The 24,758-nt window shown below is 40.7% G+C and overlaps 1 protein-coding gene across 3 annotated transcripts in view; it reads right to left on the bottom strand.

The window, feature by feature from the left end:
* The window catches only part of tox3 (TOX high mobility group box family member 3), a 128,288-nt gene extending 113,699 nt beyond the window's left edge, over nt 1-14,589 (bottom strand). For all 3 annotated transcript variants that reach the window (XM_078542964.1, XM_078542965.1, XM_078542966.1), the window contains exon 1: nt 14,253-14,589. In XM_078542964.1, the coding sequence (XP_078399090.1) occupies nt 14,253-14,354 (102 nt within the window). In that variant the 5' untranslated portion in view covers nt 14,355-14,589. The remainder of the gene's footprint in view (nt 1-14,252) is intronic.
* Nucleotides 14,590-24,758: the final 10,169 nt, after the last annotated feature.

Raw genomic sequence — 24,758 nt, 5'->3', positions numbered from 1 at the left:
CAACACTTCATCTACCTGAACCACCCTTCAGGAGCGTTACAGTACTCAGCGGAGCAGCTCTCAAGATACATGATGGTTTGCTTCATACTGCACAGCCTCGCCATCATAATGGGACAGCCCTTATCACCAACTATACAACAAGTAGCTGAACAGAACAAGCATGAGGAGGCGGCATTCTGGATAGTCCAGCCAGAAAGGGGCTGTCTTGAAACAGCTAATTAGAGTGCTATACTAATAAAGGCAACTGCAATTTCCAATTCACCATACCTTACCTTCCCTCTGTTACTGACCATCACGGTGTTATCTTGGCCACAATGCAAAAATAAAAGCCACCACAAAGCAAACATTCCCCAAACCACATTTATAAATGAAGGACCTTGAGCAGCTCTGGGCCTAAAAGGACCAGCTGTGAACTGTACTACCTCAGCATGGGCGACTGAAGTCTAAGTTGGCTGGCTTACAGTCAACAGCAAGGGAGCGGCAGGGGTGGGAAGACAACTGCTGTCACCCTGAGAGAGGACAGCAGCCTCGAGCCACACAGAGCCACAGCCATTCCAGAGGAGCAGTGCCTCAGCATGGTTGGGGAACTTCCTGTGACACGGCAATCTGGTCCTCTGGGTTGACTGCTGACACTAGCCTCTATGGCTATTTGCTCCCATTGCCCTTTGAGGGTGCATCAGGAGGGCATCCTGGCCTCCTGCAAATACAGGACGTTTCTCCTGCTTTCTACCTCCCTCTACCAAGACCTCCAGAACAGCATCCAAGAACCTTGGAGCCACGCTCTCCCATGTTGTGCCATTCTCCAGTGATTCCTTCCTGAACGAGTGCCAGCACCTGCTCCAGTGGCAGTAATCTTCTGTGTAAGCAATGCAGGTTAGTTTTAGCAGTGGTGGCAAGTTACAATTTTGGACCGCCTGCCGATCCATGCAACCAATGAACAGCGGGTTTCATGCTGGCTGCAAACAGCAATCATTCAAATGAAGTTGGCATGCTGCCTACTTAACATTGAATGGGCACAGGTTAATCGCAATCCTCATGCCCCTTTATGGGGGGCTATCCAATTTAGGCCCCTGAAGTGCATGATAATTAAATATGCAATTTAAAAATGAAAGTGATACAGTAACCCCCTTTTAGCCCAGAACTTCTAAATCATGCTTGTGGCAAAACTCACCCAAACTTTAAATGTGCATTTACAGCACAAAATGATATATCGGATGGCTTGAAACCTTTAACTCATCTCGTCAATGTCACTGCTGGAGTTAGATTCTCAAATCCTACTCACTCACTCCTTTAATATGTTTCTACATTTCTATTGTGAAGCTACTCACAATGAATTAAAATAGATTTAATCTATGGTTATAGTAAAAATATTGCCCTGTACCAATTCATTTAAAATAAGTCTGAACACTACTGTCACTCAAGATAGTAAGACCCTCTAAATGTTGCTTGAACCTTAGTCTCGTATCATTCTGATCAGCTTCAAGGTCTCTGTGATGTTTGGAACCTCTTTTTATTCACTTCCAAAGCTGGAATGTGATTTTTTGTTTCTCAAGTTGTTTTTCATCAATTCTTCCTGCAGTGCTTATTTTATTATTACATCGAGTTTCTGAGACAACTCATTTATTTGACTTTCTGCAACACATAATTCTTCTTCTAATGTGCTTTTCTCTTCAGCTGCCTTGAGTAATGTGTTGCCTTTACTCTGTAAATGTTGATCTAGTTTTGCCTTCTGTGTCTGTCTGTAAATTAATGTCCACAGGCAGCTCAATCAGCCAGCTCCTGATATAGTGAAATTTTGTCAGGATAGATGATATTTCATTACATAAGAGCTCACTGTATAAAATTGCACCTGAGCTTAAATAGATTATTATGTTTCTCACAACGCCATAAGCAGTAAAGAGCAATAGTTGCCACTAAACCTTTTCATTTTTCTTGATTAGATTTTAACTTGAATTTAGAAAAGATTCAGCTCCAGGCATGTCTAATCTCATCATTTCTGTCACCTTTCAAATAAAGTCCAAGTTCTTCATTTTCATCATGCAATAACCCACTGGGCAACAAACTTTAAATAAACTGTTGTTGTCCAGGCACAGTTTGAGAAAGAGGCTGGTAAATCGTACATAGTCATGGCTTGATGAACATCCTCAGTTGAGCTGCAGAAAGTTTCAGAGGTCCTCTTCCTATTAGAAGGGTGAGAAATATACTAGCCCTGAAAGTCCATTGCCCTTTGATCTCAGTTTAAGTGCCAGGAACAGCCATTGACTTCCTGCACTGAAAGTCCATTGGCCTTTGATCTCAGTTTAAGTGCCAAGAACAGCCATTGACTTCCTGCACTGAACCCAAGGTATGTGGGGTCAGGGCAAGGTCACTTCTTTATAATGCTGCTGGAAGTTTTCAGTGCCACTAGGGGCACATCTTAGGCATCTTCTGGAGCAGGACCAGGATTTCTATCAAAGGATATTTCCTCAGATGTTTGGGTCCGAGGTCCCCTGGAGAGGTCTGCCAGTAGTGCCAATTGGCGTCTTTTATAAAGGACTCCAAAAAATGACTGCACAACCCTGACCCAGATCCCCAGTTGAACTCTGCTTGTACTTGTGGGCAAGCTGGCATTCCTTCAATTTCTACGCACCATAGCCTGCTGGCAGGATCACTGGCTATGTACATGGTACATAGTCTCATCCCACAGCCATGCTCCATCTAGCACAGTGGGCCATGATTGGATAGGCGGAGGCTTCCCTCCAGACAAACCTCCCAGTAATTGTCAAGGAAGGCTGGAGTTTGACTTTATTTAGGTCTTGGCCCAATTTGCAACCAACATGCTGCTCCCCCACCAGACTCAGAGGGAGTGCACTGTAAAGAAACGTTCTCCCTCAGGATTAATTCAGTTAAAACGATTGAAGTCCACCAAGCAAATGACTCTCCACTAAGCAAGTTCACAATTAATTATAATGCTTGGTTAGCAACATAGGGGCTACCAACCAACCACATATCAACAACAGAGGAGTTCTTCCACAGGCCATTCCTGTGCACCTCTTCATGGCCAAATTCAGAACATTGGCAGAGGCTTGCACCTTCATAACTAGGAATATTATTTTGTTGAGGAAGCCATGGAAAACGGAATTGGAAAGCTGCAAAGACAGACTTTCAACGTTAGAAAAATATATTGTATTAGGATTCCCTGGCTAAACGAGGAGCAAATGTATTTATCAGGTTGTGTAAAACAATACATTAGAACAGTTTGTCTTGCTGGAGAAGCCAAAAGATCCAGAAAGTCCTCAGCCATTCTTATTTAACCAAGGGCTTTTGTAATTGTGCGTTTCTACTATTTTTTATTCATTCATGGGATGTGGACATCACTGGCTAGGCCAGCATTTATTGCCCATCCCTAATTGCCCTTGTTCAGGGGGCATTTAAAACTTAACCACGTTGCTGTGGGTCTGAAGTCACATGTAGGCCAGACCAGGTAAGGACAGCAGATTTTCTTCCCTAAAGGACATTAGTTAACCTGGTGGATTTTTATGACAATCGGCAATGGTTTCATGGTCATCATGAGACTTTTAATTCCAGATTTTTATTGAATTCAAATTTCACTATTTGTCATGGTGGGATTTGAACCCAGGTCCCCAGAGCATTACCCTGGGTCTCTGGAATACCAGTCCAGTGACAATAGCATTTTGCCACCGCCTCCCCTTCACCAAACACTGACTATCCCATTTTTTGACTGATCTTTTTTCCTCACCTGCAAAGGTTGTATTCCAGATGAATCAGAGTATAAATTAGGTCACATAGAACTTTGTTTCATGTGTTTAGGATTTGCAGAGATAATTGTAATATATAATCAGATAAATTGTAATCTATTCATACTGCATGTGTTTAGCATTTGAAGCATCTTGTAAGAACATCTTTATTTAAACTATTGTCTCCATCCTTATTAATCCCAACAGTTGTTACCAATCATTGAATTCATGTTAAATCCTTTTATCATTACTACGACATGACTGATATCCCAAAGCATCTCGATATTACAACATGGCTCTCAATGTTATTCCTTAGCTGAAAAAAGGTCTCTTATTCCTAATGCACATCTATTTTAAGTATAGGAGCTGCAAGCTTCATAAATATAATGTCTACATTAATGACTTTGCTGTAATCTTCGCATCTTCCCCTCACGTTGGGGGAAAAAGTCACATTTCATCCATTTTTATATGGCGAAATCAACGAGAAGTGTATTTTTAATGCGCCTGGTTAATGTGTGAAAATAGAATTGTTATTCAAAAATTAAATTTGAGTATCACCTACAGAACAGAAATTTCTAGATACCCCACTTTTTCCCGATTATGGTCAGTAAATTTGATGTATGTGATTAAAAAAAAGATATAGCATATCTATTATTTGCCTGATTGCAAATATAATTCTCTAGATTGTTCATTTCATAATAGATTGAACAAAATACTGCAATTCGCACCTTCTCTGTTGAACTCCTTCTTCAGATTTTTTTAAATGATAAGGGTAATACACTTTAGGTTAGAAGCAGATTATTTGCAATTCTAATAGACCAATGCTTAATGGATTCATATCACTTTTCGATGCTATTTCAACACAGGCTATTAAGCATTTATTAAGTTACTTTGAATGTGCTCATGGCTCTATTAAAAAAGCAGAGGAATGTTATATGAATGTGTTATCCATTCATCCACTTTTATAACAAACAGCAATTTCTTGCCTTTACTGATATTAAATACCATTACATATTTCAAAAATCTTGGTTGAGTATAATCCCCTTATAAGGAGCAATAATTTCCTTTAAAAATTGAAGGTTTTATGTAGATTAAGATAACAGGATGCTTTAGTATATATTTAAAATGACATATACTCTTTAAATAAACAGATGACAAAATATCCTGTAGGATAATTAATTGGGAAGGTCATTGTATGCTGCAGGATAATATTTAGGTTTTATATTGTTTTATACTGTTGCATAAAGTTCTATGGAGTAAATTCAAATTTAACCTTTCAAAAAGAGCACAGGGTGAATGATAGAAGTTGCTGCTGTCTTTGGAGTCAGTAAATACAAGTCAAGTTGTTCAAGCAGCACAAAGTTTATTTACTACTCCTTACTACATCTGCCTACAAGTCTCCAGTTGTGCAACAATAGCCACTCTGGCATTCCTCAAGTGCATTCAGAATTCAGAAAACATAATCTGCATTGTCTTCAGATTTCTAGCTGCGCGTCAGTGCAGAAAGCTAAATCTAGGTTAATGAGAACTAAATGGGAATGAAAACTAAAATCACACAAAAGCACAAATACTTTGTTAGACATGGCAATCAGGTTTCTTCACCACTCCGAAACATCAAATCTAAATAATTAAATTGACACCAGTTACAGCAAATGGAACCATGTCCGCTAACGCATGTGACTTTAAAAAAAACAGATTTGTTATCTTCAATTATTAAGCATTTAATTTAAAAAAATCTTTGCCATATTTGGTCAGGCAGCCAGTGTAAAGTGAACGAGTAAGGTAGTAACTGGGTCTGTAGGCAGTTGAGGCTCAATCCTTTGTCAATAGTAACCCGAGAAGATAACAGATGCAATGATTTGTAAAAGATAATGGCCGCCTGAATAGTTGGATACCGAGACATGGCACAATGAAAAGAGAACTGGGAATACAAACCAGGGCACTGTTACAAAACACTGCCTTTATGAAACATGATACCTAGGCCTGGCAGTACTGTAAATACAAATCATTTACTGTACCATATGTCCGGGGCTTTAAAAGTCAATGCTAGTCGCCTAGGAGGATTTGAACCACTTTCAATCACAAAGAAACAAGCTGTGTTCTGCTCTATACTCTGGGTAGCAAACCATTTATGTTCAGTGTCACTATAGAAAGCAGTAGTGTTTTTTTTCAATTAACTGACAACACAGTACAGCAGCCAGCACCAATCTAAATGTACTTTAGAGCTTTGCCCATTTAATGCTTTTTCTAATACATACAGCATGTGGCAACAGTAGGACAGTATCAACCTTCTGGCAAGACAAACAAGACTTACCAAATGAGATAAATATAAGATATTTAAATAATATAACAATTTTCCACACACTTTTACAACATAGCTGAACATATTAATCACTTAATTCTGTAGAACTGCCTTAGATAGAATTCCACTAATTTCCCTGCTTATATTGTGGTCCTCATTGAGACTACACAGTTTGAATCAGGGTAATCTGAACTGTACACAATTGTCCTAGGGTTCATACTGGCAGCTTTTCAGATTCAGTTCAGGTAATGGGCATTATTAAATTACCAGCCTTATATTTGCGCTGTACAAAAGCAAAATACTGCAAAAGTTAGAAATCGGAAATAAAGACAGAAAATGCTGAAAATACTCAGCAGGGTAGGTAGCATTTGTGGAGACGGAAACCAAGTTAACGTTTCAGGTCAGAGACTCTTACACCATTCTTCCTGCAGGAAATGGTCATTTTATTTGGACCTGTCATTTATACCAACCTGATTTAAACCTTCTTATTCAATCTAAACCACTCTTGAGATTAGCAAACTAAAGACTTGGGGGTAATTTTAACCTGACTCAGCTGGGGGGAAAACAGGAGTGATAGGGTTACAAGCTATATTGACACCCAGCTCATTTCACTGTCCAGTGAAGTGAGTGGAGAGTAAAATCAGGTGGGCTATCAAACCAATGTCTGACCTGATCCAGGCAGTTTCTGACTGTGCGGGTTATGTTAAAATCACCACCTTTGCTCCAAAAAGCAAGTGGAATAAAAGACTTTGTATCAGATGTATGGAGTCATTATCCACAATTTAATTGTAATTCCCAACAAACGTCCATGTCCAGCTGTGGCACAAATAGTGCTTGATAGTTATCAAAACATTCTCTGTTTTGTAGGGGTTAAGAACTCTCTACTCCACTACCAATTTGAAACCGGGTTTACACGACCATCTTGCCCTCTGCCCGGACTCGGTTCCTGAGTGGAAAGTATTACCAGTTTATTGCACGTGCTGCAAGTTCCTTTGTGGTAAAAATTGAAGGGAGATCATATCAAGCCAGTTAAATCAGCCTTTTGCAAGACCCATGATGCACAACAGCACAGCAACTAGAGCCAAAAGTTATTCCCTGAACCAAGATTAAAATAATGACCCAGTTCATGTCAACACGTTTACCCTAGCAGGTTTTCAAGGTATGTGAGCTGGCAGTTTCAATGGTCCTTTCAAAAGTTTGCTGCACCTTCTCTTTTTAACCACGTTGGAATCCATTAAGGATTTCAGTAAAAAATATTTGTTGTACCAAACTCAGGCCCCATTTTTCAAAAAGTATAGGCTTATGGTGAGTTTTTTTTTTATTACTGGTAAAATGCTTTCAGTCATATCTTGTTGAAAACAAATTGCCTTTTCTATAGCTACACTTAACTGCTGAAAGCACTCATGATTAAAATTAAACAAATGTGCAATTATTGATCAAAATGCTGGAACAACTGGCAACACCAATTGAACTTTAGAATAAAGAATTCTAAGTAATTGTCAACTACAGAAATTGGTTTGGTCCACTAATGCCTAAATTATACACAATATAGTAAACATTATCATTGACAGCCAGCACTAAGGCAGATTACAGTGGGGTCAGATACTTTTATTACTACTATTCCATACTAGCCTGTAATTAAAATCAGTTCAGTAGCCACAGTGGAGAAACTGATGCAGAAAAATACCATTTTAAACCACTTATGCATATGTGGTTTCAAATACAGTACCATGCTGTGATAAATCATTCTCTTGCAAACTCTTTTGTTACCAGGGTTACCAAAAGGTATGCCAGGGGCCAACACAAAGAAATCAAACTGGTATCAGCCCTTCCCCCTCCATCATTTGGGAAACATGCACATTATTATAAAACTTTCCAAAGATGGGGCCCCTTATCCATTTGGACTTTCGGTTCTTTTTCCTCTGGCTAATAGTTACTTTAAATGTTACAAACATAAGTATTTCATCATAAAAAGCAACACAGTAATTATTCCAAAACTTTTCTGATTTCACATTCAACAAAACGGTACTCAAAGAAACAGTACCAGTACACTTGGAGAGTACTCAAAGTGTACTGAACAACTTTGGGTTTCAGGCAGTGCGAAACACATGCTTGACATCTGAAATGTGCACATGATTTCACTTGTTTCGTACTCTAATTTGCATATTGCTTAAGTGCAATGCAAGTGTGTTAACAAGTAACTCTTTGGTATCAAAGTTACGAGCTTCTTTCCTTTACACCTTTTTAACCAATATTGTTTCCTCAGTTTTTCCAAGCAGTATTACACCGACTGTATTGCAATATTATAAAGTTAAAAAAAAGGACTAAAAAAATCATCAGATTATTCTAACTGCTGACCTTTGTTCCTCATTTATCCACCTGTCCTGAAATTGGATTGATTCTATCCTTCCAGGAGTATATCACTGTTGTATTTAAGCTTGTTGAAAGAATAGTGGGCGGATGGGACAAACTCAAATTTATTTAATCCTAACTTGGGGACCAAGCAGAATACGTGAATATAATACGGATGAGTGAAAGAAGGAAAGTATATAGTTTTATCGGATTGGTCAAACTCAAGAATTCTATGAGAAAAATCTTTTGCTTAAAGCTCCATGCTTTTTTATGAAACATTTTTCAGAAAAAGAGAATGTTAATATTAGAGAATATATTTTCTGCCTCACAATACAATTTTGTCTTGTTTTTCCTCAACTTTTATATTATCAATCCTGAATAAGATTTTCTGAAGTAATTTTCAGGACTGAGTTGATATAGGCAGTTTATGGATCGTAACAGTCAAATCAATACACACTAAAAAGATTGTAAGCACATAAATCACTTGTGTTTTTCCAGCACCATCCCTCAGAAACAGCTGAGCACTTTGCTCTTTGTTTAAATATGCAGCACAGAAAGTGGCTGGAGGACGATGCTGATTACCTCATGCTGGTTAAATAGCAAACTGTGAAAATACAACATTTTAATTTATTCTATGATTGTGGAATCCAAGTAGGGTGGATATTGTTATTTTATGCATACAAAGGCAGCTTGGACCAAATTAATGTGAAGTGGCTTTTCATTACAATTCCACTTATTTACTGCATTCATTTTGCTCAATAGCTTTGTAACATTTCTACAATAAATCATAACATCTGAAGCACTTTGCAATATAACCACAGTCCTTACAAATAGTATAATACAATCTTCTACTGCTGCACAGCAGATTTTTTTCTTGCCAATTTCCTCAGAATTTGTATTAAACTCCAGCTCCATTTCTCTGGAGTCATATTTAATGCATGCAATATTTAAATATTCCCTTACTGCAACTAGATGTTCAGAGTTATTTAAAAACATTTTTAAGCAAATCTCTGCAAGAGCCAAATTTGTTAGAACAGATTTTAATTTACTACAGCCTGGAACATTAAAAATTTGATACTCCCAGGATTATTTTTTTTTTTAAATCAGGAATTGCTCTACTAATGAAAAGAAAAATAAATTCAGAGCAGGGAAATAATGGCATATGAAATAATGGTAAACAGAAATGTTAAACTGTGTTCAGTCCTGTCAGTATTTATGATGTAGTGTGCCCTCTGATGTCAAATTAAACCGCGCTGATTAAATTAAATCAGAATTATTATACCTAGAGATATTAACAAAATCCTTTCCCTGAAGGTACTTAATGACTGGTTGGATGATTAACTCAACACAGCTGCCAGACACTAGTCTCTGAATTCATTCAGTTACTTCTTGTGAAATAACAAAGCAGGTTGTCTCAATTTCTAATGCACATGAACTTATTTATACTGTATGAACACAATGACAAAAAGCTGGAGATAGATTCTCAACTCATCCATCATTATTCATTGCTTTATAATCCATCCTTTCATTGATTAAGAATTATTATTCCAGTTTTGATGCCAGTCTGCTAACTATCCTTCAAACTCTTCCTCTTGTAAATTAGTTTTCAAAGGGTCTTCTGATACCATAATACCAACTGTTGTGAAAAATTACAGCTGTGAAATATTCCTGCAAGCCTACAGAAAGTAACTAACAATCACAGGCTAGGATCGTATTTTTTCCTGAGCAATACACATGTAATTTGGATTCCATTCTCATCCAAGCAGACTTTTGCAAACACACTAGGCACACTCATGTGATTTAGGAGTTTTGACTCCACCTATAGTTCCCTCCCCAAAAATTACACAGGGTTGGGCTTGGTCTTGGAACAAATGTAGGGGATCTAGTCCCTTGAGCCAGTTCCACTATTCAATTATATTGTGGCTGAATTTATCTACTTTTGCAGAGAATCCCTAATCTTCTCAACACTGCCTGGGAAACAAAGAACATGAAGGGAAGCCACTGACAGACACCTTACTGATCCAACTTGAATACATACTCACTGGGCCACCAAGTAAATAATTTGTATTGTTTGGTAGAGATAGAATCATAGAATGGTTACAGCACAGAAGGAGCCCATTTGCTCCTGCCACTCCACATTGGCTCTCTGCGAGAGGAATTTAGCTAGTCTCACTCCCTTATGCATTCCTTGTAGCCTGGCCAATGTTTTCCCTTCAGCTGCTTATCCAATTCCCTCTCAAAAGCTATGATTGAATCTGCCTCCACCACACTCTCGGCCAGGGCATTCCAGAATATAACCACTGTGTAAAATAGTTTCCCCTCATGTCACCTTTGGTTCTTTTCCCAATCACCAGTATCCTCTGGTTCTCGACCTTTCTACCAACAGAAACTGTTTCTCCTTATATACTCTCTCTGGACCCTTTACGTTTTTGAACACCTTTATGAAATCTACTCTCTGCCTTCTCTTCTCAAAGAAGAACAGCCCTAGCATTTCCAATCTATTCACGCAACTGAAGCCCCTCATCTCTGGAATCATTTTGATTTCTTTTCTGCACCCTCTTTATAGTCTTCACATTGTTCCTGAAGTGTAGACCCCTGGACACAATGCTCCAGTTGCAGCCAAACCAGTGTTTTAAAGTTGTTATGACATCCTTGCTTTCGTATTCTTATGCCTGTATTTATAGAGCTCAAGATTCCATATGTCTTTATAAACAATTTTTCAACCTGCCCTGCCCCTTCAACAATTTGTCCCATTGCTCCTTCACCCCCCCTTAGAATTGTTCCCCTAAGTTTATATTATCTCCCATGTTCTTCCTACCAAAATGCATCAATTTGCAATTGCCTGTGGTAAATTGCATCTGTCATGTGGCCTCCCATTCCACCAGCCTGTCAATGTCTTCTTGATGTCTATCGTGATCTCCCAAGTTTTGTGTCATCTGCAAATTTTGAAATGCAAAATGAAAACAAAATCTGCTTCACTCCTTTGTTGCCAATTTCTGAAAGACAGAAACATTCAACCAGCAAAATGCCACTATCCTTGCACAGAACAACTGATCTCATTGCCAAGACTCCATTATTTTCTTGAAGGAGCGGTGCATTCAAATTGGGATGGATCTCAGTATTTGCAGAGGATCTTGAAATTTGAATCACTTAGATCAATTAATAACAGAGACTACTTCAAATTTCAAACCTAAAACATGATATGCAAATTGATTTGCATAAGTATTTGCACACTATTTACATAACACATAACTATCCACACTATAATTTATGTTCTGTACAAAAAAGACTTTCATTTATTGCTCCTGCACTGCTCTTTCTCCTATGTTAATTCTTCATACAAGCATTTCTTAAAACTTTCAAGTCCACAATTGGAAGATTCTGGTTAATGTCTTTTGGCAAATACATTTACTATGTATGAAATAATTTGCACATATAACTACAGGTAAAAGGTGATGAGAAGATTGCATTTAACAAAGCTGAATCATGTTCAACAAATCATTGCTTTGGGCAAGTGAGAGTATGTTGGCCTACAGCTTGTCAGTATAAACAAATCAACTTCATGACAGCGGATTTTACCTTTAAGCACTGGGGATATCATAGTAATGTTTTTGAGTTAATAGCTGGAGAATTTGGCTGGATTTGTACCAAAGAGGAACAGTCTTTAACTTGCCAAGAGTTCTAGTTACAAGAAGAGAGTTTTCATAACTCTGACAGTAGCACCAGCTTTACTCAAACATTGTCAATGGAAATAAAGATATGAAACCTAAAAACTTCAAGCTCCATTCATCAAATACCTTAAAACATCTCTGATTTCACTTGCCAGTCATCTTCTATTTATAGGCTGTTGTACAGTTCAAAAAAAAATCTAATTGCAGAACCATTTGTGAAAATAGCAACATTTTTTAGACTGTGACAAATTCTGAATTTTCAGAAATGTTTTTAAAATACTGTAACATTGAGAATGCAAATCTTTCCCATGTATTTAGAAAATGTATTGTAAACCATTTCAAATAATGAACTCTGAAAGATCATGCTAAGCTGCCCCTGTTCAGATCAGATACTGCATGACACATTGGGCTGATGATGTACTAAAGATGAAAAAAAGAGTTGGAGTCTAAGATTTGGTTGAATAATATTCATCCAAATTATTTCACTTTCTTATACTCATCTCTTTATAAAAGTTATACAATTGGTTTAAATGGAGAATGATTAGTATTGTAGCTTTAAAATCACAGGTGTTTTTGAGTTATTCAAAAAGTAGCTTTAGAAGCACATGAAATATTCTACATGGCACTACCTTTTCACATGTCATCATCTAGCACTTCTGACAAAGTTTCACCACTTAAAACTCAAGTGAAATCAATAAAGTACAATATTCAGAAAGTTATTGCAGGTTCCCTCAGAAATTTACTCTCCAGAAAAGATGATTCATGAACTCATACTTAAAGACAATTAAAATTGGGAGTAGCATACACACATTAACCAGCTTTCTAACGAAGCTGGCAGCATGAGCAAGCTTTTCCTCAGCAGGGTCACAACTGTATGCTAAATAACACAATGAAGTGGTTCTGCCAGATTGCAACAGATCTACAGTAGGGCACAGAAGAACATCATTGGCATAATAAAAGCATTTTTGATTTGCCAAACTCTATAGGAGTCCACCATACTCTTTACTAAACTAAATGCTAACTATGAGTATTGATGATGTAGTTATCAACGACAACAAAGATCAACAGTTGACTATATGAAAAAAGGAAATAGTTATATTGATTACGGGAACAGCTTTGTGCCTGCCATGTGAGTAACTTGAAACAATACTTGCTTTGACAGTACAAAAGGATTACTCTTCTGATACACAGTACAAGAGAATCAGGAGATAATGCTGCCATGGGATGGATGAAAGCAGGGTAGAGAGAAAAAAAACAAAACTTTCTCACAGTAATTAGCCAATAATTAGGCGTGATGTCCCTTAAGCCTACAGCAGTAAATGATTGAGCAATGTGTTACTCAGAGACAGTAGAAACACCCAGTAAACAAGTAATAAAGTCAAATATAGGAGCAGCATTGAGACAAGGAGAGCATGTTACCAACACAATGAAATTGTACATTCTATAGCACATCCGATCATTTCAATGGTTGTGTAAGAGTTTTAAACTTTTAGTTGACAAAATGCTTGAATCCGCAAAATCAATGGTAATGCATTTACATAACGTATAGTGGAGTCCAGCAGTTTGGAAAAAAAAGTTTATTCCCAATGATTCTTGTTAGGATTTTAGGTAAATTAACAGATTAAGATAGAATTCAGATCACAATTTTTTTTTGGATTTTATTCAGTGAGTGATCACAGTCAAAATGACACAGTTAATAAAAATGGTACAGTTAAACATTCAGAGTAAATTGTTTAATTTTAGTTTGCGTCTTCAAATAATTAATGCACATGAAAAGAAATGTTCTGGTACTGTTCAATGTGCGTTCACAGATGACAGAATAAAATATTGCAAGCAATACTCCTGTAATCTTTAGGAGTCCAAATATGGCCTTTACTTTGGAAGATGGTTAGCAATCAGTTTTCTGGCTCACTGATTATGCTGCCAATCCCATCAGTGTTTCTATTGATTTCAGAAATCGAAAAAGGCGAATAATGATTATGCCACTTGGAGTTAGTTTCTGATGGCTTTAAGTGCAGATAAGACATTTAAAATCATAAAGGCAAAGAGAATGTTAGTCATTTACAATAAATATCAACAGTTTGCGTATATACTGGAAATAATTTAATACTAGATAATTCAATTACCCCTTTTCTTACAAAGTATTAAGAGTAAAGAATGGCAACAATGAAGATAAAGAAATGTTTTCACCTTGTTGTAGCTGTAGTAGCCCAAGCATTGGGAAAGGTCCAGGTTGGAAGGATCTCCAGGAATAGTGTTGCCAGCAGCAGCTGGATAAAAACGTACATCCATGGTTTTTGTTTTGTTAAATATAACAACCCTTGGTAATGAACCACTTTGAGTATTATGGGTTTCTTTTTTTTTTACATCCACTTAGTGCTAACTCAATTGAGGATAAGTAATGCACAGAAGTAACCCTGGGGATTGTGTATAAAGTGGTTTAAATCTCGTTTAGAAAAGGTAGAGGTACATGTATTTCCTGTGTTCCTTAGGTCTGTGTTTAACTGCCCAGTGCTGAGTTTCAGTATTTGCCCATGCATCAAGAGCAGCTGTTGTACACAAAGAAGCCACGCGACCAGCACTGATAAGCTGATGCTTCCCAGCTTCACCCAAAGCAGATTCTGATCTGGGGTGCTGATAAAGACTGGAACAGTAACTGGGTCCCTTATAGAAGACGGAGGAGGTTCCAAGCTTTTTCCTGTTAACTCTTAAAACAGTACTTTCAGCCGTCCATATCTACTCACGCACGCACAGCCAGCTGGGCTGGCAAGATTTAAAAAAAAGCAGTCCTTGTAGAATTTAAAGCCAGGGGTTACTAACAGGAGTCCAAGTCTTCCACCCAACGGTCACAGCTTGTACTCTAAAGCGCTGAAGAGCTCTGAAGCTGCTACTGGCACAGTGCTCCCTGAGAATAATGAATAAGTAAAGCCTCTGAAAGGCGGCACAGAAAGCTTCATAATGAGCCACTCCCAGTAATGCTCACCACTCCCACCAGGAGCAGCTGCCACTATACACACAAATACAGAGGTTCAGTGCACACCTACTAAACATTACTTTGTATCTACCAGTCCATACGAAACCAGTTTACTACTGGGCAGATTCAGTCTCATTCTTGTTCCCATTCCTATTCCAGCCCCAGTCCCCTACTTCATGCCAATTGGAACTTCATTTCGCAAGGCTTATTTTTAAACCCGGTGATCAAGCGATCGTACAAATGATCAGAAACACGCAGATGTAACATAGACAAATACACGTTATAAGGCGCACCCACAGCATCTTTACCAGGGGATCACTGTGAGTAGTCTTCGAAAATTTACAGAGTAAACAACTCCTGTCGATCCATCAAATCTTGGCATCAGGGTTAATTCCCGAGCACTCCCAAACCCCGGTGAGTGAGTGTGTGCAAGCAAGCTGCGAAAACCTAGTGAAAACAATCAATTAAAATCAAGTCCTTGTTGAATTAAACTAAGAGAATCAGATCATAGACAACCCTCCCACACACAGCGTGCAGGTCGGTTTTTAAAAGTTGATCTTTTAATGATTCCCATTGAAATGGAAAATTTTCCTCACTCCAGGAAGACGAATAAAAACTGATTCAGTTTAAAGCTTGTTTCGAAATTTCGAAATGCACTACTCTTTCTAAGTTTAGCTATTTCAACATTCCTCTTATTTAAAAAAATGCTTTCGTCAACAATGGTTGGCTGTTTTTTTTCCCCAAATTAAGACAGGGATATCTTTCGCCTTTCCCTGGAATTCTAACCACCTGTCCAGTGAATATGTTCCATGTAAGATCCATGTAATCAAGGAAGAACAAATGAAAATAAATGGCTCTGTTCATTACCCCTTAGAAAGAGGCCTTGCAAAATAAATGTTGTGTATCTTGACCCCATGACCTATGGGAAGGAATCACCTCAGGCTTCTGAAGGTATCTTACAAAAGCTAAACCCTCAAACTATTTTGTATAATTTGAATCTATAGTAGATAAAAAAAGAATAGCCACTTATACAGTGTATGCTCGGAGGTCCATGATTAAAAACATTGAAAATGCCTCTCTCTTTCTTTGCTTGGGTAAGATTAATCTTTAGAAAAAATACCTGACTGTTAAAATACTTGTTTACATTATGAACATTAGCTCCTGTTGCGACATCAAGAAATAGAATAAGACTTTGAAATTATTAATTTTAAAAATTAAAAAGATGTTTTCTTCATGTGAAAAGTGTTGGGCAAAACATTTTCTGATCAGGACAGAAGGCAAGTCAAAAGTATAGCTCTTTATTTTCACTTGATGTGACCATCCTCGGATTGACCGGGGTTCTCCTGGAACTGAGGATCGACTTCTGCATGCACTGCTACTAACTGGTAAAGTGGATTTTCTTGAGGGTTCACACCTCTGCGGTCTGGAGCTGCACTCAGCACACCTATAGGTAGGTAAAACCTAGGTCCACCAATAGCTGCTCACCATTCACTCAACTGCTGCACGTTGCCCCTGTATTGTGAACTCACACTGTTCCAGGAGTAAACAGACTGGGACACCTCCTCCTATACTCCTATACAACCTGGTGCTTGTGAGTTGAAAAGTAATTTTACAAAGCTTCATCTGAAAGTTTCATCAATGGAGAAGTTTATGCCATGCAGCAGCCACCTGGCATATCTGTAATTTTAGCAGGATTATCATCAATATTGTTCCCTAATAAGTTCTGTATACATATACACATATATCAGACACGTATACATACACAAGTTCTCCGTTGAAGGCTTGCAGGTTTCTGAATTATTCATAACTAAAGATGCATTGTTCAGGTTTTCCTGTCGATGTTTTGCTTAGATTCAAGTTGTTGGCTGAGAGAGAGTGAAAAACATAATCTTTAAGAGTTGGTGACTTCAGTGATGCAGTCAGAACCCCTGAGGGACATCAACACATTGTAGCATTAATGCAATATGTGCCCAAAGTCTTGTTCCTTTCAAGTGAAAGGGGCTGAACAACAGGCTCTGCTCCAATTTTACTTTCTCTGCCCTGCGGGCTGTGTCTGGTGTTGAGAACAAGCCAAGAATGAGAATGGGAGAAGGGAATATTGTAAGCTTTGTTCTGGGATGTATTGGTACACTTCCCGCTGGACAACAGCAGCAACAATGTGCATTTTATAGAGCTTTGTAATGCAGTAAACATCTCAAAGTCTTTTACAGAAGAGGCAGGGCCCTCCAACACTGGTAGAATTAGGAGAGATGAGGGAAACTATAAAATGGGTTTTGAAGAGATTCTTAAAGGTTATGGGAGAAGGGATGAGGTTTCTGGAAGGAGGCCCTGAGGACAGAACTGAGGTGGCTGAAAACTCTGATACAGATTATATAGCAGAAGATAGTGGGGGTTGGGGGTGGAGTTGTTGGAGTTGCACAGGGGGCCATACCTAGAGAATTGAAGTGCATGGCCATAATTGCAAAGCTGGAAGAGGTTGCAGATGTAAATGGGGTGAGGCAGTGGAGAGAATTGTAAAAAAGAGCATGAGGATTTTAGTGTGTGATGTCCAATCCTAATTTTATGTGAGACAGTAGCTGAGATACAGCAGAGAGAGAAAAGAAGAAAGAGAAAGAGGGATAATGTTACCTCTGCAAAAGCTGATCAAACTTTAACCAACACAGCGGTTTACCTTAGTTTTTACAGACACAGTTAGCAGTCAAGAGTGGGAACTCCGGCAGATATTCCCCTTCCCTAACCAAGGGGAGCTGAAGCCAATTGGAGTGCCCCTACCTTTACCTGCCTGAGATGAGCTAACACAGCACAGAGCTGGGATCATGTTCTTGACCTGCCTGACCTGTCTGCCTTTGCTTGACTGCACATTTATGTCCCAGCATAGGTTCCTGACCCCTGCGGGAATACTATGAGTCACCTGGGATAGGGCATGAAACTCCTAGGGACAGCTAATAAGGATCCTGGAGATCTTCACTCATTACATTTCCCCATCTCCTCCCACCTGCTTTATAACCTCGCCAGGCTGCATCACAGAGAAGCCACTAACTGTCTCAGTGATATCACTGCTCCACCATTACAGAGTGGGGGGCACCTACTTAGCGGTGAGTGAAAATGGGCCAAAGGAAAAAAAGCCAGGAAAGGGAGAGTGGAATGGAATGAAGAGGAGTGGGGCTGGGTTTGAAAAAGATGATCAGGAACTAAAGGGGCAGGGAATTGGGGCACCGTGAAGAGTTGGTCACTGGGCAGTGAAGGAAGGGGATTCAGAGGATTGGGGCTGAGGGCAGATGGAGAGAGTGACAATGGGTCAGGGAAAGTGGGAAATTGGGGACATGGGGTACAACATTTCCTGTAGTACTGGGAGCAGAAAAGGCAATGTGGTGAGTGGGAATGGCACGAGAAATGAACAACTAGTAAAAGCCTGAGTGAGTGAAACCTAAGGACTATACTGTGGGTAAACAGTGACAGATTATTTCCACTGGGGGCAAACAAAGCAAATGAGGAAACTCACTGGAAGAAAGAAGGCAAAGGGGGAAGGAAGGTTTTTGAACTGAAGTATAAGGATCCCGATTATAACTCAGATGGGAAATTTGTAGGTAAGGGTTTTCCACAGGTACTGCCAAAATTAATGCCAGGCGTTGTTTCATATTTCTTCAACAGGTTTCCGACCTGACAGCCGGCCAGATTGACTGTTGGCAGGCTGTCTGTCAGGTTGGGAAGTAGCTGGAAAAGAGATGTCAGCTAAGTCTGACAGGTGACAGCATGGTGGGGGTACAGTCAGGTTTTGAGAGGAGTGAATGAGACGTCGCAAGATGTGAACAGGGGTTTCATGGAAATGTCAGATATCATGCTGTGAGGGCATATTGTGGGCAATGAATCGTGGGGTGAGGGGAATCATGGAGGGGGTGGATGAATGTAACATTGTTTAGGGTGAGGGGACATGCCTGGGGATGAGGAAACATCACAGAGGCACCCTTTTTCAAAGCTGCGCGTGCCCCCAGTTTCATTTTATTCTTCGTCTCATCCGATGCCTCAACAAGAAACTTTTTCTCTTTCTCTCAAGTGCTAAGGAACGCAAGCTCCAACAACTCATCGACATCAACACCCATCTAGGACCCTCCACCCCTTCCTGTCCCTCCGTCCCCACCCCATCCTCCAATCCCAGCCCCGGCCGTGTATTCACTATACCCCCTGACCTTCCCCTCTCCGATGCTGAACGTTCAGTGCTCAGCAAAGGACTTAGTTTCATACCCTTACACCCTCATCTCGATGAATTTCTGACTCGGCACGATGCTGAACTCTTCTTCCGCCGCCTTCGTCTCCGTGCTCACTTCTTTGGGCAGGAGTCCTCTCCCCGTTCAATGGATCCTTTTACCCACCTCCAATATTCTCCCTCCACCTGGACCCCTCCCTCTGGATTCTTACCTTCCCTTGATCTTTTTATTGAGAACTGTCAGCGTGACATTAGTCATCTCAAGTTCTCTGCTCCTCTCACCTATTCTAACCTGTCTCTCTCTGAACTTACTGCACTCCATTCTCTCAGGTCCAACCCTAACATTGTCATCAAACCCGCTGACAAGGGTGGTGCTGTTGTCTGGCGCACTGACCTCTACCTCGCGGAGGCTGAGCGTCAACTCGCAGACACTTCCTCCTACCTCTCCCTGGACCATGACCCCACCACTGAACATCAAGCCATTGTTTCCAGGACTGTCACTGACCTCATCTCCTCTGGAGATCTTCCTCCCACAGCTTCCAACCTGATAGTCGCCCAACCTTGGACGGCCCGCTTCTACCTCCTACCCAAAATCCACAAACAGGACTGTCCCGGCAGACCGATCGTGTCAGCCTGTTCCCACCCCACGGAACTCATTTCTCATTATCTAGACTCCCTTCTCTCTCCCCTTGTCCAGCCCCTTCCCACCTACATCCGTGATTCCTCTGACACCTTACGTCACATCAACAATTTCCAGTTCCCTGGCCCCAACCGCCTCCTCTTTACCATGGACGTCCAATCCCTCTACACCTCCATCCCCCACCAGGATGGTCTGAGGGCCCTTAGCTTCTTCCTCGAACAGAGGCCCGAACAATCCCCATCCACCACTACTCTCCTCTGTCTGGCTGAATTTGTTCTCACACTGAACAATTTCTCCTTTAACTCCTCTCACTTCCTCCAAATAAAAGGTATGGCTATGGGTACCCGCATGGGCCCCAGCTATGCCTGTCTCTTTATGGGGTATGTGGAACATTCCTTGTTCCAGTCCTACTCCGGCCCCGTCCCACAACTCTTTCTCCGGTACATCGATGATTACTTCGGTGCTGCTTCCTGCTCTCATTGGGACCTGGAAAAATTTATTAATTTTGCTTCCAATCTCCACCCCTCCATCATTTTCACATGGTTCATCTCTGACACTTCCCTTCCCTTCCTTGACCTCTCTGTCTCAATTTCTGGTGATAGCCTGTCCACCAATATCCATTACAAGCCTATCGACTCCCACAGCTACCTCGACTACAGCTCCTCACACCCCGCTTCCTGTAAGGGCTCCATCCCATTCTCTCAGTTCCTTCGCCTCTGTCGCATCTGTTCTGATGATGCTACCTTCAAAAACAGTTCCTCTGACATGTCCTCCTTCTTCCTTAACCGAGGTTTTCCACCCACGGTCGTTGACAGGGCCCTCAACCGTGTCCGGCCCATCTCCCGCGCATCCGCCCTCACGCCTTCTCCTCCCTCCCAGAAACATGATAGGGTCCCCCTTGTCCTCACTTTTCACCCCACCAGCCTCCGCATTCAAAGGATCATCCTCCGCCATTTCCGCCAACTCCAGCATGATGCCACCACCAAACACATCTTCCCTTCACCCCCCCGGCGGCATTGCGTAGGGATCGTTCCCTCCGTAACACCCTGGTCCACTCCTCCATCACCCCCTACTCCTCAACCCCCACCTACGACACTTCCCCATGCATACGCAAAATATGCAACACCTGCCCCTTCACTTCCTCTCTCCTCACCGTCCAAAGGCCCAAACACTCCTTTCAAGTGAAGCAGCATTTCACTTGCATTTCCCCCAACTTAGTCTACTGCATTCGTTGCTCCCAATGCGGTCTCCTCTACATTGGAGAGTCCAAACGCAGACTGGGCGACCGCTTTGCAGAACACCTTCGGTCTGTCCGCAAGAATGACCCAGACCTCCCTGTCGCTTGCCATTTTAGCACTCCACCCTGCTCTCTTGCCCACATGTCTGTCCTTGGCTTGCTGCATTGTTCCAGTGAAGCTCAATGCAAACTGGAGGAACAGCACCTCATCTTCCGACTAGGTACTTTACAGCCTTCCGGACTGAATATTGAGTTCAACAATTTTAGATCTTGAACTCCCTCCTCCATCCCCACCCCCTTTCCGTTTCTTCCCCCTCCCTTTTGTTTTTTCCAGTAATTTATACAGATTTTTCTTTTCCCACCTATTTCCATTATTTTTAAATCTATACCTTTTATGCCCTTTTAGTCTTATTTCACCCCACCCCCAATAGAGCTATCTGTACCTTGCGTGTCCCTGCTATCCATTCTTAATTAGCACATCCTTTTAGATAATATCACCATCTTCAACACCTCTTTGTTCTTTTGTCTGTGACATCTTTTGATTATCTGCTCCTATCACTGCTTGCTTGTCCCTACAACCACCTCTCCCCCCCCCCACTTCTCTCCCCCCACCCCCCCATCTTCAACCAGCTTATATTTCACCCCTCTCCTATTTTTACTTAGTTCTGTTGAAGGGTCATGAGGACTCGAAACGTCAACTTTGTTCTTCTCCACCGATGCTGCCAGACCTGCTGAGTTTTTCCAGGTATTTCTGTTTTTGTTTTTTTTTATCACAGGGGCATGGTTGGGATACCGCAGGGGTGAAGGGATATCACGGGCAATGCGTGGGATATCGTGGGGAATGAATGGGACATCGTGGGGAGTGAATGGGACATTGCAAGGAGGGAATGGGACATCATCAGGAGCGAATGGGACTTCACGGGAAGTGAATGAGACTTCACAGGGAGTGAATGGGATTTCACGGGAAGTGAATGGGACATCGCTGGGAGTGAATGGGGCATCACAAAGAGTGAATGGAAGAGCACAGGGAGTGAATGGAGATCACAGGGAGGGACTGGGATATCACTGGTAGTGAATGGGACATCACAAGGAGGGAATAGGACATCACAAGGAGGGAATGGGACATCACAAGGAGGGAATAGGACATCACAAGGAGGGAATGGGACATCACACGGAGTGAATGGGACATCATGGGGAGTGGATGGGACATCACAGGGAGTGAATGGGTCATCACTGGTCATGATTGGGACATCACAAGGAGTGGATGGGACATTGTGGGGAGTGAATGGGACATCATGGGGGGTGAATGGAACAATGTGGTTGTGAGGCCATTGTGAGGGTGAGGGAACATTACAGGGGACTGAATGGAACATCATGGGGGTGAGGGGACATCATGGGGGTGAGCGAAGTTTACGGGGAGAATTGGAAATGTGAGATGATAAGGGGATTGTGCATCACAGCGGGGGTAGTGAATGGAACTTTATAGGAGGGTGGGGAGTTAAGTCAAACACTGCAATACAGTGAGGAGAATTGATCATTGTTGGAGATTGAATGGGAAATTACCAGGGGTGAATGAAAGATTGCGTGCCATAATGGAGGGAGTTGGACCTTGTGAGAGGAAGGCAGATGTTGTGCGGTGGATGGGTCAGTTGGCCAATCAGCAGGGAGGGGCCCACATAGGGTGTTTAAAAGGTAAGGTTGGGGTCCCAGGAGAAGGACTCCTGCTCCCCCTGGCCCACAAGCAGTGCAATAAATGCATTTATCTTATGGATGCTGCCCTCTTGCACCCTTTCCATGGCAGATTCCCTAGGACCAGGAATCCAGGCCTGCAGGTGTTAAAAAGTAAGATTTTCGTTAAAATGGAGGCATGCAGTCTTATTAAATGGTTTTAGTGATTCACCCATCTCTTGAGAGCGCATTGATCTCTTTCCCCCAGTCCCGCCTCTATTAAAACCAGAAGTGGACGGGTTGGAGTCTTTTTTCACATTTTAAAATTCTTTAGACCCCACCCCTCTCCATTTATTTATCCCCTTTCACAAGTTGCAAACATCCTTCAAAATCTTAAAACTAATCAGATTGAAGTATTGTGACTTGCAAAACCAGAAGAAAAAAATATCAATTACAGGGAACCTAAACTTTAAAAGCTAACTGCAATAACATTTGAAGATATAAAGTAATTGGACATCTTGTGGTCACACTACACATTGGTTATCCTATCTGTACTTCCATAGGAATTTAATTAAACATTTATATTCAATAGGGCAGTCCTGGAAATTGTCATATAACCAAATATCAATGATCAAATGTCACATGATCAAACCCTCAGAAAAGCATCTAACAGAGTTTGTAACGCTAATTCCAATGTAATGGACTCATTGCACCATTTGTTTATAACTAATTTTAAAAACTAACAAGGGTTTTTTCATAAAGGCAGTGCACTTTTGATCAAATAAACCATGGCAGAAATGAAGAAATCTAAACGCATATTGCTAGAGGTAGAATGTGGTTTACCTTGTTATGATTATCTGTAAATCACAGTGAACATGGATCCAGAAGAGAAAGATTCTGCCTCATGATTTAAGTATAATGTACTTATTAGGAAAAACAACATTCATGGCAGTCTCTTAAACAAATACCCCTGTCTCTTTTGAATGGTTACCCATTCATTCATTTCCCTAGTCATCAGCTTGAGTGACAAACATCTGGAACAAATGTCTTATGAACCTTTCCCTCTTCTGTATATTATGAAAAATGGACCGTTGATAGTCAGTATTCCTCTGCTCAAGAAACACATTTATCTGATCTTTGAGCAACACAACCTTCCAAAAATTCATGTGGACTCTTCATGAATATCTGTGGACCCACCTCATTGTTTTGGCACAGCCGATGGCGAATGCTGAGTTGTTCAAATCCCAAAGGGAAACTTGAAACAACTGCCACAACTTGTTTTGCAGTTTGTATAAATTTCGACATACGTGCCTTGAATTCAGTGGTAATAAGACCACCAAGTCTTATAGGTGTTACAAAACTAGATTAAACATTTATTAATAAGATAAACGATTTTTAAATACATACACAGATCTACAAATTACTACTATGATAACTTCTAAATTCCCCTAATCAATCCAATTCTCAGTTACACTTTCATAAAGGCAACAGTAAGACACATAGGCCAGAATTTTACGTTTGGCGTGCGGGCATGCGTACAACATGCGTAATATGACGTGCAATGAAGTCAGGCTGCGTCCCAACATCATCGCGCACTCATGCGACATTTCATTTTGTGGGCGCGTGCCGGAGTCAGCTGTGTGCCCACCAACAATTGAAAGGCCTATTAAGGTCATTAATGAGCTAATTAACTTGAAATTTACACTGCCCATCCAATCTAATGGTTGGTGGGCAGGCGAAAAGGCCAAGCGGCCTTTACATTTTTAGAAAACCTCGTCCACAAGCGGGATGAGGGTTCCTAAAGCTATTACAAATTAAATAAAACATTTATTTTGAAATTAAAAACATGTCCCATCTCATGTGACACAGTCACATGAGGGGACATGTTTCATTAAATTTTTATTGAGTTTATTAATTTTTTTAAAAAGCGCTTCAATGTCCCTGAGGCAGCTCCATGCTTCAGGGAGATTGAA

Source organism: Cetorhinus maximus, chromosome 6, assembly GCF_964194155.1.
Source record: "Cetorhinus maximus chromosome 6, sCetMax3.hap1.1, whole genome shotgun sequence".
NCBI classification, from domain to species: Eukaryota; Metazoa; Chordata; class Chondrichthyes; order Lamniformes; family Cetorhinidae; genus Cetorhinus; species Cetorhinus maximus.
Note: the sequence above shows the minus strand (reverse complement) of the source record. Positions and strands in the feature narration are given on the sequence as shown.